The sequence below is a fragment of the Phoxinus phoxinus genome, assembly GCF_949152265.1.
Source record: "Phoxinus phoxinus genome assembly, chromosome: 15".
In the NCBI taxonomy this organism is placed as follows: domain Eukaryota; kingdom Metazoa; phylum Chordata; class Actinopteri; order Cypriniformes; family Leuciscidae; genus Phoxinus; species Phoxinus phoxinus.
The window spans coordinates 71,462-86,889 of record NC_136890.1 but is presented as its reverse complement, the minus strand read 5'-3'; the positions used below and the strand labels follow the sequence as shown (position 1 = coordinate 86,889).

Below are 15,428 nucleotides of genomic sequence, written 5' to 3'. Positions count from 1 at the left end.
ACACACACACATGGCGCCGGCGCCGCCCTTCCACTCACGTCACTTTTTTAAAATCCCCAACAGCGTGAAACAACGCGGCGCCGAGGAGCTTGTATGTAATCGGCGGACAAATGGCTCCTTAGTTTCGAAATGGTTCGGGTACAAGGTGATCGCGTTGAAAATAAAGGCGTTTGTCTAGCGTTAGAAGCTCATTTGAAACATTGCCGCGGCTCATTTCAGAAAATGACAGCTCCGAACCGAAGAGACGCCGCTTTAGTTTGAGGTAACTGTTAGTGCTAACAATAATAAAGAAAGATGATCATCATCACCTTATCTGTTACCACTGAAATGTATTTGAAATGTATTTTCATATTTAAGCACTGTATTACACAAGTTGCAACTTACGTTACATCTGTGTCATTCTGTTTGGTGAAATGGTCCCACACACTACTATTTTCTGCACGCTTCCTCCTGTCGTCTGCCCTGGCTCTAACCTCGAGTGTGTTAGCCTGTAGCCTTTACTTTCTGCAAACCTTGTGAGCGCGCGAACCCAAACGCTGTGACCTCGCGCCGAATGTTTTTATTGGTTTATTAAGTATAAACGGGCGAGTTATGAAAGATTGAGTGAGAGGGATTTGTTCACTTCACACAAAAATATATTGGAATGAGATGCTAACTGTAGTAGCGTTTAGTCCACTGTCTATAATAGAATAATTTAGAGATCACTTTTTTTTTTTTTTTTACCGACTGCCGAAAACTTTGATCGGTTAACGTTGATACGGTCAACCATCGGTCAAACGGTCATCGGTTAACATCCCTACCCCTGATTATAACCTAGATGTGCTGTGTTTAACAGAAACCTGGCTAAAACCAAACGATTACATTGCTTTAAATGAGTCAACCCCACAAGATTACGGTTATAAACATGAACCTCGTCTGAGACGCAAAGGAGGAGGTGTTGCTGTAATTTATAGTAATATTTTCAAAACCACTAAGAAATCTAGTTTTAAATATACTTCTTTTGAAGTGTTGGTGCTTAATGTAAAAATATATAGTGTAAACGATAAATCACGTTTGAAAATTCTGCTGGCTACTGTATACAGGCCACCAGGGCACCATACAGACTTTATCAAAGAATTTGCGGACTTTCTATCAGAATTAGTATTGGCTGCAGATAAAGTACTAATTGTTGGTGATTTTAATATACACATCGATAATGAAAAAGATGCATTGGGATTGGCATTTAAAGACATTATAAACTCAATTGGAGTTAGACAACACGTGTCAGGACCGACTCATTGCCGTAATCATACTCTAGATCTAATACTATCACATGGAATAGATGTTGATGCCGTTGAAATACTGCAGCAGAGCGATGACATCTCAGATCACTATCTAGTCTCGTGTAAATTACATTTAGCCAAGGCTGCAAAGCCGACTCCGTGTTATAAATATGTTAGACCGATCACATCTGCCACTAAAGATTGCTTTATCAATAATCTTCCTGATCAGTTTCATCATCTCAGCATCCCGGATAGCTTAGAAGAACTTGATATTGCAACAGAAACTTTTAACTCTCTCTTTTCCAGCACTTTAGACACAGTTGCTCCGCTGCGCTTAAAGAAGATTAAAGAACATAGTCCAGCGCCGTGGCACAACGAGCACACTCACACACACACACACACACACACACACTCAGGCCCTTAAGAGAGCAGCCAGAAAAATGGAGCGCAACTGGAAGAAAACAAAACTAGAGGTGTTTCGGATTTCATGGAAGGAGAGCTCGATTGTCACAGTGTCTGGTTTATGTTCCTTGGGTCACCACTAGATGTCCTCCTTCCCCACGGTGTCCATCACACTATTGAACTACATTTCCCACGATCCTTGTCTTCTCATTACACTCAGCTGTCCCTTGTCACTAATCATTGCACTCAGCCAATTCCCCATTAGCATTGTCATTTCCCTGTGTATATAACCCTGTCTGTTTTAGTATGTGTCATGGAGTCCTTGTTAATGTCCCCACACTTCCGTTCCTGTTGTTGCCTGTACCTTGTTCTTGTCTTGTGTCTTCGGATTGCCTTTATGGATTATGACCCTTGCCTGGACTGTTTTGTGAGTACGGATTACCCCTAATAAATACTGCGCTTGGATCTACCTTTTCCTGTGTGTGTTCGTGACAGAAGGACTCCGTCACTAAAGGATCCAGCAGTATGGGTTCCCGTATCCTTCCCCCCGCTATGAAGAGGGAGAAGAGACCGCAGAGGCGAGAACCGTCATCTGGGGAGTCAGAACTTCGGATGACGCTGTTCGAATGCTTCGCGCTGTGGGCTGGGACGACTGAGGAGACCATGGCGGTCGCTTCCACTGAGCCCTTTTCCGCTGGTTCCACAGAGGCCTGGTCAGCCAACACCATTTCCCAGAGAGGTTCTTTTGAGGGAACCCGTCTGGCCAGGTTTCGTGGAACCCGTGGAGGCCGCATGGGAGGAGGTGGTCGAGATGGACCCCGATACCATTCCCCGCTTCGGCCACTCTTCGACTCTGGACCAGTGGTTTCCAGCCCAGAGCCTGCATCTCGCCATCGAAAACGGCGGAGGAGGAAGACTTCCTGCCTCCCCAATGGCCCGGAGGCCGTCCCCTCTGAGCAGCCCGCTGTCGTCCCGGAGGACTTCCCCTCTGAGCAGCCCGCTGTCGTCCCGGAGGACGTCCCCTCTGAGCAGCCCGCTGTCGTCCAGGAGAATGTCCCCTCTGAGCAGCCCGCTGTCGTCCCGGAGGACGTCCCCTCTGAGCAGCCCGCTGTCGTCCCGGAGGACGTCCCCTCTGAGCAGCCCGCTGTCGTCCCGGAGGACGTCCCCTCTGAGCAGCCCGCTGTCGTCCCGGAGGACGTCCCCTCTGAGCAGCCCGCTGTCGTCCCGGAGGACGTCCCCTCTGAGCAGCCCGCTGTCGTCCCGGAGGACGTCCCCTCTGAGCAGCCCGCTGTCGTCCCGGAGGACGTCCCCTCTGAGCAGCCCGCTGTCGTCCCGGAGGACGTCCCCTCTGAGCAGCCCGCTGTCGTCCCGGAGGCCGTCCCCTCCGAGCTGCCCGCTGTCGTCCCGGAGGCCGTCCCCTCCGACCAGCCCGCTTTCGTCCCGGAGGCCGTCCCCTCCGAGCAGCCCGCTGTCATCCCTGAGATTGTCTCGGAGCCGCCCACCATCAGTCCTGCCACGGCTAAGAAGGCGGTCTTCCTTTTTTATGCAGTAGCAGTACTGCGTGCTTGGAGGAGACACAGCACCCCTGCCGAGCCTGAGCTTCACGTCACGTCTGCCGTTCCAGAGACTGTCCACGTCACGTCTGCCGTTCCAGAGACTGTCCACGTCACGTCTGCCGTTCCAGAGACTGTCCACGTCACGTCTGCCGTTCCAGAGACTGTCCACGTCACGTCTGCCGATGCAGAGACGGTTCCTGTGCCGGAGGCTGTTCCCGTCAGTCCTGCCACGGCCAAGAGGGCAGTCTTCACCTTTTACATGGTTGCTGTCCTACGTGCCTGGGCTGCACACACCACCAAGATGGCAGCCTCCAGTCTGGTTGGAACCCCGGACACTGTGCTTCAGCCGGTGTCCGTGACTGTTCCTGAGCCGGTGTCCGTGACTGTTCCTGAGCCGGTGTCCGTGACTGTTCCTGAGCCGGTGTCCGTGACTGTTCCTGAGCCGGTGTCCGTGACTGTTCCTGAGCCGGTGTCCGTGACTGTTCCTGAGCCGGTGTCCGTGACTGTTCCTGAGCCGGTGTCCGTGACTGTTCCTGAGCCGGTGTCCGTGACTGTTCCTGAGCCGGTGGTGTCTGTTGCAGTTCCTGAGCCGGTGGTGTCTGTTGCAGTCCCTGAGCCGGTGGTATCGGTGGCTGTTGCAGTTCCTGAGCCGGTGGTGTCTGTTGCAGTTCCTGAGCCGGTGGTGTCTGTTGCAGTTCCTGAGCTGGTGGTGTCTGTTGCAGTTCCTGAGCCGGTGGTGTCTGTTGCAGTTCCTGAGCCGGTGGTGTCTGTTGCAGTTCCTGAGCCGGTGGTGTCTGTTGCAGTTCCTGAGCCGGTGGTGTCTGTTGCAGTTCCTGAGCCGGTGGTGTCTGTTGCAGTTCCTGAGCCGGTGGTGTCTGTTGCAGTTCCTGAGCCGGTGGTGTCTGTTGCAGTTCCTGAGCCGGTGGTGTCTGTGACTGTTCCCGAGCCAGGGTCTGTCCCTGTCCCGCCTTGGTCTTCACCGCCGTGGCCGCCCGAGGGGTCTTCACCGCCGTGGCCGCCCGAGGGGTCTTCACCGCCGTGGCTGCCCGAGGGGTCTTCACCGCCGTGGCCGCCCGAGGGGTCTTCACCGCCCTGGCCGCCCGAGGGGTCTTCACTGCCCTGGCCGCCAGATGGACTGTCGTCTCCGCCCTGGCCGCCAGATGGACTGTCGTCTCCGCCCTGGCCGCCAGATGGACTGTCGTCTCCGCCCTGGCCGCCAGATGGACTGTCGTCTCCGCCCTGGCCGCCAGATGGACTGTCGTCTCCGCCCTGGCCGCCAGATGGACTGTCGTCTCCGCCCTGGCCGCCAGATGGACTGTCGTCTCCGCCCTGGCCGCCAGATGGACTGTCGTCTCCGCCCTGGCCGCCAGATGGACTGTCGTCTCCGCCCTGGCCTCCAGATGGACTGTCGTCCTCGCCCTGGCCGCCCGATGGACTGTCTGCTTCGCCACGGCCGCCGGTTAAGTTGTCATCCCCTGTTCCTGTTCCCCTTCATGGTCATGGTAATGACTTTATGAACTTCTTCACTTATAAGATCGATAATATCAGGGACAAAATTATAACTATGCAACCGTCTAATACAGTATCGCATCAGGAAGTGCATTGTAGTCTCCCTGAGGAAAAATTTGATTCATTCATTGCTATAGGAGAGGAAGAATTTTGTAAACTTGTTAAATCATCTAAATCGACAACATGTATGTTAGACCCTATACCGACTAAGCTGCTGAAAGAGATGCTTCCAGATGTCATAGATCCTCTTCTTAATATCATTCATTCGTCTTTGTCTCTAGGATACGTACCAAAAACCTTTAAGCTGGCTATGATTAAACTGCTTGTTAAAATAACGCAACTTGATCATGCAAAATTAGTCAATTAGGGTTTGCCCGGCCTAACCAAGGCCTAACCCGATCTCAAATCTGCCTTTGAACGCAGCATAAGCTGTCAGTCAGTTGTGTGCACGTGATGCGCAGTGGTCGCACCAATGGTTCGTCAGACCTGCACGCTCTAATTCTAACACTTTAATAGTATGTATAACTCCTACCTTAATATAACAAGCTGTGTTACTATGATGAATGATTTCCTCAAAATGTAGATCTGTATGCAGGTACGAGCCGGTACTCTATCCGAATGAAATGCATACATCTCTCTCACTTTTGCTCGCGTGCCAGCGATTAACCCTCAGCGTGTCAGTGTTGGCACGCGTGCCTTAGGTTGCCTACCCCTGGTTTAAATCATACTTATCTGACCGTTATCAATTTGTAGCAGTAAATGACGAGATGTCTTATCAATCACAAGTTTAGTATGGTGTGACGGCCTGCATACATGTCTTTGCTGTCCTTGTGTTTCAGTGGGGCGGGGCGGTAAACTTGAGCGCGAATGGAGGACACCTGTGCTTCGAGTATCTTCCTGATAAGGGCTTCCTGCTTCCTGCCTTGGGGAGAGAGAGAGAGGGGGTTTCTCTCTCCCGCGTGTCCTCCTCTGTTATGCTTTATGTTTTGTTTGCTTTTGCCGTACCACAAGGCTCAGTACTAGGACCGCTGCTGTTCACTCTGTACATGCTACCATTAGGAGATATCATTAGGAGACAGTGGGGCGTGGCCATAAGCCAGTTAAGCATTTAAACCAGCTAGTCAATAGAAGTTGTCAGAAGAAGCAGTCGAACAGCAAGAGAGAACATCAGTGTGTGAGTGTTTACTTTTCTCAGTCGATTTTAGCGCGGTTCTTTGTTGCTAGGAAACTTTGTGTTGTTTACTGTGTTTTACTCTGGTAAAACGCAAGCGCACGTGGCCTTTGTTTGTGTCGTGACTTCGGAGTTTCGCATGGATAAACAGTGGGGCGTGGCCAGCTGTATTCAACAATCAGGTATTAGGCGTGTATAAATAGGTTTAGTGCTCCGCGGCAGCAGTCGCGGCGGTGAGAAGTCCTCATCGTGTGAAGACCGAAGAGTGTAAAGACCAACGACTCTACCTGTGCGACTCCACCGAGCAAGGACACCGGATAGGAACTTGAGTAGCAATTTCTCGTTATTTGTTTTATCGTTTCCTCTCTTTTCTAATCAACTTTTAACTGGTCTTTCTATGTGTGAGCTCTTACACCATGTGACTTCTAATCCCTACTATAACTAACATGCGTAAATCCAATGCCACACGTCAGAGGCATTCCAATCCTAACAACCTGCGTACCCTTCCAATGTCTTCTAGTACCATTTTTTCTTTTCCTATTGGTCTCTGGAATTGCCAATCTGCAGTAAATAAAGCTGATTTCATTACATCTATTTCTAGTCATTTAGGTCTCAGCCTTGTGGCCCTGACTGAGACCTGGATCAGACCAGAGGACACAGCCACACCAGCTGCACTCTCCACTAACTTCACTTTCTCACACACCCCTCGTCTGACTGGAAGGGGTGGAGGTACTGGTCTTCTCATCTCAAACGATTGGAAATGTAATAATTTGCCACCTATGTGTAACAACAGCTCATTTGAAACACATTCTATTACCATCACTAGTCCTATTAAAATCCATTGTGTAGTTGTATATCGTCCCCCAGGTCAGCTTGGCAGTTTCTTAGAGGAGCTCGATGTCCTACTCTCATCCTTCCCCGAGGATGGCACTCCTCTCATAGTTCTTGGAGACTTCAACATCCACCTTGACAAACCTCAAGCTGCTGATTTCCACACTCTGCTTGCCTCATTCGACCTCAAACGAGTATCGACTGCGGCTACTCACAAATCAGGTAACAAACTAGACCTTATTTACACACGCTACTGCTTCACTGACCATACACTGGTCACTCCACTGCACACCTCAGATCACTTCCTCCTCACTCTCAATCTCAACCTGCCTCAGAACACAACACGCACTCCTCCACAGGTCACCTTTCGGCGTAATCTACGCTCTCTCTCACCCTCTCGTCTATCCTCTTTGGTCTCATCCACACTTCCTCCACCAGACCAGCTCTCAGCACTAGATACTAACAATGCCACTGATACTCTTTTCTCCACTTTAACATCCTGCTTGGACAACTTCTGCCCCCTTTCCTCCAGGCCAGCCCGCTCCACTCCGCGGGCACTGCCCGGTCATGCAGATTTTCCTTGTACAACATCAGAAGGATCAGGCCCTTCCTATCAGAGCTACACAACTCCTTGTTCAGGCGCTTGTTCTATCCAGACTGGACTATTGTAATGCTCTCCTGGCTGATCTCCCAGCTTGCACTGTCAAACCTCTGCAACTGATCCAGAAGCTGCAGCTAGAGTGGTCTTCAACGAGCCGAAGAGAGCACACGTCACTCCTCTCCTCAAAGAATTGCACTGGTTGCCAGTTGCCGCTCGCATCAAATTCAAGTCACTGACGTTTGCCTACAGAACACCCACTGGCACTGCTCCCTTGTACCTGAACTCATTACTTCAGACTTATGTGCCATCCATAAACTTGCGCTCTGCAAGCGAACGGCGTCTTGTGGTGCCATTTCAAAGAGGCACAAAATCTCTCTCTCGGACCTTTACCATGACTGGTCCCTGCTGGTGGAATGATCTGCCTAACTCAGCCAGAGCTGCAGAGTCTGTAGCCATCTTTAAGAAACTGCTGAAGACAGCACTTGATCAAGTAACACTAACTCTTTCTCCTCTATTTTAACTTTATATAAAAAAAATATAAAAAAAACAACAAAAAACCTGCGTTAGATTGTACTGCAAAGGGTCATAGCACTCACACACTGTTGTCCTACTGTTAGTTTAATTGCTTCTATTGCTCTCATTTGTAAGTCGCTTTTGATAAAAGCGTCAGCTAAATTAATAAATGTAAATGTCTTTAGTTCAGTGTGTTAAATAATGTGCTTTTTTGTCATTTGTTGTGTATCTTTGGATTATGTTGTGTTGTAAATAAATACAAACAATCAAAAAGCCATTCTTTTTTAAATCTCCTCATTCTTTGTGCAAGATTCCTCATAGGCCCTGAAAGCTCCTAATAGGGCCATTATGAGGCTCTTTGTCTCTCTCAGGTGTGAAACACTCAATATTCATGGGCTGGGTTACGACTACTCGCATAAAGCTTTGTTACACAAGACATGTCTTACAAATTTTAAATCAATATATTGTCTGATCTGAATGAGTAGTCAGGGTGATTTTCACAAATATTTGCTAGATTTAATTGTATTGTGCATAGGCACTTTTGGCCCAAGTCCCCGTTAATTCCTGACTTGTGGTCCAGCCTTACACACATTCCACCTGTGATTTACTTGTAATTAGAGGCTAGACCTTTGAATGGAGAAGGCTATATCACTACCTCCTAGTTTTAAGATGGATCCAAAGAAAAATTTATGCACTGTATATAAAAATCAGTTGAACCAAAAGTTGCAACAAACAGATACACACAATGCAGCTAACCTGTGGTGCCGGGTTTGATGTGTTGTCTGAGTGCTGTGAAGGAACTCTTGTCCAGGCCTTTACTGAACCGCTGTCTGGGAGGAGAAGAGGCTCTGGACCTACGGCTCATCTGTAGGCTGGTCCACTGACCTCTATGATGCCTCTGGTACCTCAATGCAAAATTTGGACGTTGTAAAAAACGCTCCTCCATAGTCCTGAAAAACCTGAAGCTAAGAAAAGGAGAAATTATCATAAGATTGTTATCTAAACAGATTTTTGCCTAGATTCAAATTCAGGTTACTAACAGTTATTAATTAATAGCTATGTATTACCCTGTATAAGCACTCTACACTGGTATTCTATGGTAACTTTTACCAACAAGTATATCAAATAACCAAAGCAGTGTTGGTTCTGATAGGCTCTGACTCGTTATCAAAAAAACAATGGGTCTTTTTAATGAAACATTCGTAAATATACGAGTAAATATGTGAGTGATCTGCGCGTAAAGAGACCTTCCCGAAAAATCTTCTCCTGATTCACAAATATTTCGTAAACATCAGATGTGATAGTGAAATGTGTGTGTGTGTTAATGAATTCCAATCAGTCATAAATGGGACGCGCGTGCACGCTCATTCTCAATTACCATAAATCCCGCCCATTAAATCCGACTGACAACTATATATGGGCATCATATTATGACACCAAACAAAGGATTTCAACATGTCTTCTCAAAAGCGAATGAAAAAGAAAAATTTATCAGATAATATTTTATTATCAGAAGTTCATTCAAAACGCCACATTTTATTTTCAAGCGTACATAGGCGTATCAGGTCCTAAAAAAAGGAAGCTTGGCAGCATATTACAGACGCAGTTACTGGAGTTTCATCTGTTAATCGAACAGTCCCAGAAATGAACAGAAAATGGTTTGACATGAAGCTCGACTGCAAAAAACGAATTAGTTCACTTCAAAAAAATATAGCCCAGCCCCATTGAAAGCAATTAATTATTTGATTAAAGTGTACCGTTTGCAGATGCTATTACTGGCTCTCATAATAAAAGTAAAAATAAAAACCGAATGTAATTACAGAATGAAAATGTCAACACCTCAATCGGAATGAAAATGCACAAACCGATTGAAATTTCAGTCGGATTGAGATGGTGGAATAAACCTTTTCAGGAACCGATCAAACGAAAAACTACACCATGTAAACGAGCTGATCCGACTACTTTGAGTGTACGTCTTTCTGTGCATGCCAGGTTTTGCGCTGGATAATTCTGTCAGCTAAAATCAGCTTTAAAGACTTTTTAATTTAAAGATAATTTACCTCAAAACTCATTTTCATGTTTGAATGCCCTCTGTTTGTGATCCGATGTGGATTCTGATCACCGTACAAGGGAGAAATATTTATACCTGATGCAAGAGACTATGCACGCTATAGTAAACATGGTAACATTAAATATGAACGCTTAAAGAAATCAGACAAATCATGAAGGCTATCATAATCTTGTTTTTATTTTATCTGTCAGTGGCATATTTCTCGTCTCTTTATCTATCATAAAATAAAGCAACTTTTTTTTCGGGAGCTTCCTCTGTTTCTCTGACTGAATATAACTGTAGCCTGCTGGCAGTCGAGAGGTGCTAAAGCGGACTCGTACTGGCGGTGGCATATTTGTAGAAATTTTCATTCTTTCTAAATGTGATATAAATATGTCCTGTAACTATTTTCTTTCTTTTTTTAAATAGACGATAAACCGGTAAACCACTTTTCTGTGTGACTAATGTGAATTTTTTACACAAATGAATTAATTATGATTAATGTATCACTTTTTTTTGTAAACCTGTGGTAAAAATCGATTCCTGGGTTTTAAATATTCAATTAAACAACAAAAATGCCAGCAAACGAAAAACAAAACAAAAAAAATGAGATCACGCTGTTTCCAGGGATTTCTTTCTGATAATTTTATCAACATATATACCCGATGTAAAAGACTATGCATGCTAACCATTACCATAGTAAACATGGTAAATATGAACGCTTGAAGAAATCCGACAAATCATAAAGGCTATCATAATCCTAAGTTTAAACTACCATTTGTTGGGTTTGTGTGACTTTGTTCCAGAGAGGCATGTTACAGCGTGTTTTAGTGAAGCGCTGTGGAGCTTCTGGCCCGACAGTGGAAACGCAGCAGATTTTGGGACCGGTGCTACTGGCCCGAGGCTATTAGCCCGGCACGGCCCGTTTAAAGCCCTGGCTCGCACTGGCCCGAGGCTATTAGCCCGGCACGGCCCGTTTAAAGCCCTGGCTCGCACTGGCCCGAGGCTATTAGCCCGGCACGGCCCGTTTAAAGCCCTGGCTCGCACTGGCCCGAGGCTATTAGCCCGGCACGGCCCATTTAAAGCCCTGGCTCGCACTGGCCCGAGGCTATTAGCCCGGCACGGCCCGTTTAAAGCCCTGGCTCGCACTGGCCCGAGGCTATTAGCCCGGCACGGCCCATTTAAAGCCCTGGCTCACACTGGCCCGAGGCTATTAGCCCGGCACGGCCCATTTAAAGCCCTGGCTCGCACTGGCCCGAGGCTATTAGCCCGGCACGGCCCGTTTAAAGCCCTGGCTCGCACTGGCCCGAGGCTATTAGCCCGGCACGGCCCGTTTAAAGCCCTGGCTCGCACTGGCCCGAGGCTATTAGCCCGGCACGGCCCGTTTAAAGCCCTGGCTCGCACTGGCCCGAGGCTATTAGCCCGGCACGGCCCGATTAAAGCCCTGGCTCGCACTGGCCCGAGGCTATTAGCCCGGCACGGCCCGTTTAAAGCCCTGGCTCGCACTGGCCCGAGGCTATTAGCCCGGCACGGCCCGTTTAAAGCCCTGGCTCGCACTGGCCCGAGGCTATTAGCCCGGCACGGCCCATTTAAAGCCCTGGCTCACACTGGCCCGAGGCTATTAGCCCGGCACGGCCCATTTAAAGCCCTGGCTCACACTGGCCCGAGGCTATTAGCCCGGCACGGCCCATTTAAAGCCCTGGCTCGCACTGGCCCGAGGCTATTAGCCCGGCACGGCCCATTTAAAGCCCTGGCTCACACTGGCCCGAGGCTATTAGCCCGGCACGGCCCATTTAAAGCCCTGGCTCGCACTGGCCCGAGGCTATTAGCCCGGCACGGCCCATTTAAAGCCCTGGCTCGCACTGGCCCGAGGCTATTAGCCCGGCACGGCCCGTTTAAAGCCCTGGCTCGCACTGGCCCGAGGCTATTAGCCCGGCACGGCCCATTTAAAGCCCTGGCTCACACTGGCCCGAGGCTATTAGCCCGGCACGGCCCATTTAAAGCCCTGGCTCACACTGGCCCGAGGCTATTAGCCCGGCACGGCCCATTTAAAGCCCTGGCTCGCACTGGCCCGAGGCTATTAGCCCGGCACGGCCCGTTTAAAGCCCTGGCTCGCACTGGCCCGAGGCTATTAGCCCGGCACGGCCCATTTAAAGCCCTGGCTCGCACTGGCCCGAGGCTATTAGCCCGGCACGGCCCATTTAAAGCCCTGGCTCACACTGGCCCGAGGCTATTAGCCCGGCACGGCCCATTTAAAGCCCTGGCTCACACTGGCCCGAGGCTATTAGCCCGGCACGGCCCATTTAAAGCCCTGGCTCGCACTGGCCCGAGGCTATTAGCCCGGCACGGCCCATTTAAACCCCTGGCTCGCACTGGCCCGAGGCTATTAGCCCGGCACGGCCCGTTTAAAGCCCTGGCTCGCACTGGCCCGAGGCTATTAGCCCGGCACGGCCCGTTTAAAGCCCTGACTCGCACTGGCCCGAGGCTATTAGCCCGGCACGGCCCATTTAAAGCCCTGGCTCGCACTGGCCCGAGGCTATTAGCCCGGCACGGCCCGTTTAAAGCCCTGACTCGCACTGGCCCGAGGCTATTAGCCCGGCACGGCCCATTTAAAGCCCTGGCTCGCACTGGCCCGAGGCTATTAGCCCGGCACGGCCCGTTTAAAGCCCTGGCTCGCACTGGCCCGAGGCTGTTAGCTTGGCACGGCCCGTTTAAAGCCCTGGCTCGCACTGGCCCGAGGCTATTAGCCCGGCACGGCCCGTTTAAAGCCCTGGCTCACACTGGCCCGAGGCTATTAGCCCGGCACGGCCCATTTAAAGCCCTGGCTCGCACTGGCCCGAGGCTATTAGCCCGGCACGGCCCATTTAAAGCCCTGGCTCGCACTGGCCCGAGGCTATTAGCCCGGCACGGCCCGTTTAAAGCCCTGGCTCGCACTGGCCCGAGGCTGTTAGCCCGACACGGCCCGTTTAAAGCCCTGGCTCGCACTGGCCCGAGGCTGTTAGCTTGGCACGGCCCGTTTAAAGCCCTGGCTCGCACTGGCCCGAGGCTGTTAGCTTGGCACGGCCCGTTTAAAGCCCTGGCTCGCACTGGCCCGTTAGTGGAAATGCGGCTAATGCCTAACGCTAGCGCGACGATTAAGTGATTCCGATTGAAAGAGTCAGCACATGTAAACACCAGATCGGTTTAGATAACATCCCATGTAAACAGTCAACCGGAATCCGTCAATCAGAACGATCTCAATTAGAGTAGCACAAAAGTGTGCATGTAAACAGGGCTAGAGAGACGGGTCTCAGGTTTTTTTTTTGTTTTGTTTTTTTTTAAGGATTTTGTGGGCGGGCCTGACATCATGGCTCGATGATGCACTGGCGTCACTGATCATGGCCCCTCTCCCAACCCTATAATAACTAGAGTGCGTTAGCATCAGTAATTCGCCCGCTCAATCGCGAGTTACTGTCATTAGTGTTAGTTACTACAGCCGACAGTTTGCTAGCTAGCTATGCCTTCGTCACGTAAATGCATATTACCTGTTTGGGATAATTTACAAAATTATAATTATAATTATATATAATATATAATTATACCCCTGCCGGGCTCGCTCTCTCTCTCTGCTCGTTCTTCAGTTAAACATGCGCCCTGTCACACGCGCAGCAGTTCGTCTACATTCGGCTACTCACCGATCAGATAAGACTATGGCGGGACAACCATTTTATTAAAAACATTTTATTACATTACTATTTTGGTATGAACATTCACCCGCCAGTGTGGCGGATAGCCTTTTGAGATTTACTCGCCAATTGGAAAATCTACCCGCATTTGGCGCTTGGCGGGTGTTAATTTCGGACCCTGCCTGAGTGTGTGTGTGTGTGTGTGTGTGAGTGTGTGTGTGTGTGTGAGTGTGCTCGTTGTGCCACGGCGCTGGACTATGTTCTTTAATCTTCTTTAAGCGCAGCGGAGCAACTGTGTCTAAAGTGCTGGAAAAGAGAGTTAAAAGTTTCTGTTGCAATATCAAGTTCTTCTAAGCTATCCGGGATGCTGAGATGATGAAACTGATCAGGAAGATTATTGATAAAGCAATCTTTAGTAGAAGAAGTGATCGGTCTAACATATTTATAACACGGAGTCGGCTTTGCAGCCTTGGCTAAATGTAATTTACACGAGACTAGATAGTGATCTGAGATGTCATCGCTCTGCTGCAGTATTTCAACGGCATCAACATCTATTCCATGTGATAGTATTAGATCTAGAGTATGATTACGACAATGAGTCGGTCCTGACACGTGTTGTCTAACTCCAATTGAGTTTATAATGTCTTTAAATGCCAATCCCAATGCATCTTTTTCATTATCGATGTGTATATTAAAATCACCAACAATTAGTACTTTATCTGCAGCCAATACTAATTCTGATAGAAAGTCCGCAAATTCTTTGATAAAGTCTGTATGGTGCCCTTGTGGCCTATTTTTTACATTAAGCACCAACACTTCAAAATAATTATATTTAAAACTAGATTTCTTAGTGGTTTTGAAAATATTACTATAAATTACAGCAACACCTCCTCCTAACTCTACTAAATTTTGAAACCCTCTAACGTGATTCTTTTGTTTATATGCATCAGTATGTTAAAATATTATTTGTACTTTCCGGACTATTAACACAAGGCGTTTACTCAGGACATTACCCTTAAACATACCCGGGTATGTCACATAATCTGCTTTCTGGAATACCACCCTGTTCCAGAGTGTTTTTTATTTTTGATCTATTGGTATTTAAAGGGTTAGATCAGGATTTTAGACATGAATCTCTATAGCTTCCCCATAAGCAGTGTGGTGCATTGACCATGACTTACCCCCGACAGCGTCCTGTGAGCCGAGCTCCGGTCCAGTTTTGGTCAAGATGAAATTAGTCCGGCAAGTTTGCTGGGGTCACGGCAATAAAACTTTTTTCTTCTCAAATCAATATGTGTTCAAAAGAGTGATATATTTAAAGCACAAAACCGCTGTCTATGGAGAGGTCAGACCTCGTAATGGCTTAGCACTATTTTCTTCCCCGTCATATCACTGCGCGCTGCCGCTACCTACAGCCAGCTGCGAGCCGCGCACGTGTAACTTTGTTTACAACTCGTAAAGAGAAAGATAAAATGTCAGACTACAGCAGCGACGATGACAACATTGACTTCTTTATCTTCGCCAGTTTGGTGTTCACATTGAAGCCCAGAGCAATGAGCCAAAGTCGCCTCAGAGCAACATCTGCCACAGGAAATCTTTGAAATGTGTGAGGAGAAAGCGCCACATCTTTGTTTGTACAGTCCGGATAGTCACAAGTCCGCACCATTTTGTACAAAGCTTGTACAAACTGATCGCTCTTGGTGAGTAGCTATGTTAGCTCGTTCGTGTAGCTGTTCTGAGCACGTAAACACTGCTGTAAACACTGCCGAACAACTGAAAAAGTGGTGTGCGCCTGCGCAGCTCGCAGCTGGCTGTAGGTAGCGGCAGCGCGCAGTGATATGACGGGGAAGAAAATAGTGCTAAGCCAT

The 15,428-nt window shown here is 48.7% G+C and overlaps 2 protein-coding genes across 2 annotated transcripts in view; one reads left to right on the top strand and one right to left on the bottom strand.

Annotated features, from left to right (window-relative positions):
- The window catches only part of LOC307011999 (uncharacterized protein), a 44,780-nt gene that overhangs the window by 13,424 nt on the left and 15,928 nt on the right, over positions 1 to 15,428 (bottom strand). Inside the window, exon 3 of the mRNA XM_079638156.1 lies at positions 8,602 to 8,810. Coding sequence (XP_079494282.1) covers positions 8,602 to 8,810 — 209 coding nt within the window. The remainder of the gene's footprint in view (positions 1 to 8,601; positions 8,811 to 15,428) is intronic.
- LOC307011998 (uncharacterized protein) lies at positions 6,381 to 7,698 on the top strand. The gene is made up of 3 exons (XM_079638155.1): positions 6,381 to 6,629; positions 6,768 to 6,953; positions 7,264 to 7,698. The coding sequence occupies exons 1-3, from the start codon at positions 6,410 to 6,412 to the stop codon at positions 7,566 to 7,568; spliced, it is 711 nt and encodes a 236-aa protein (XP_079494281.1). The 5' UTR covers positions 6,381 to 6,409; the 3' UTR covers positions 7,569 to 7,698.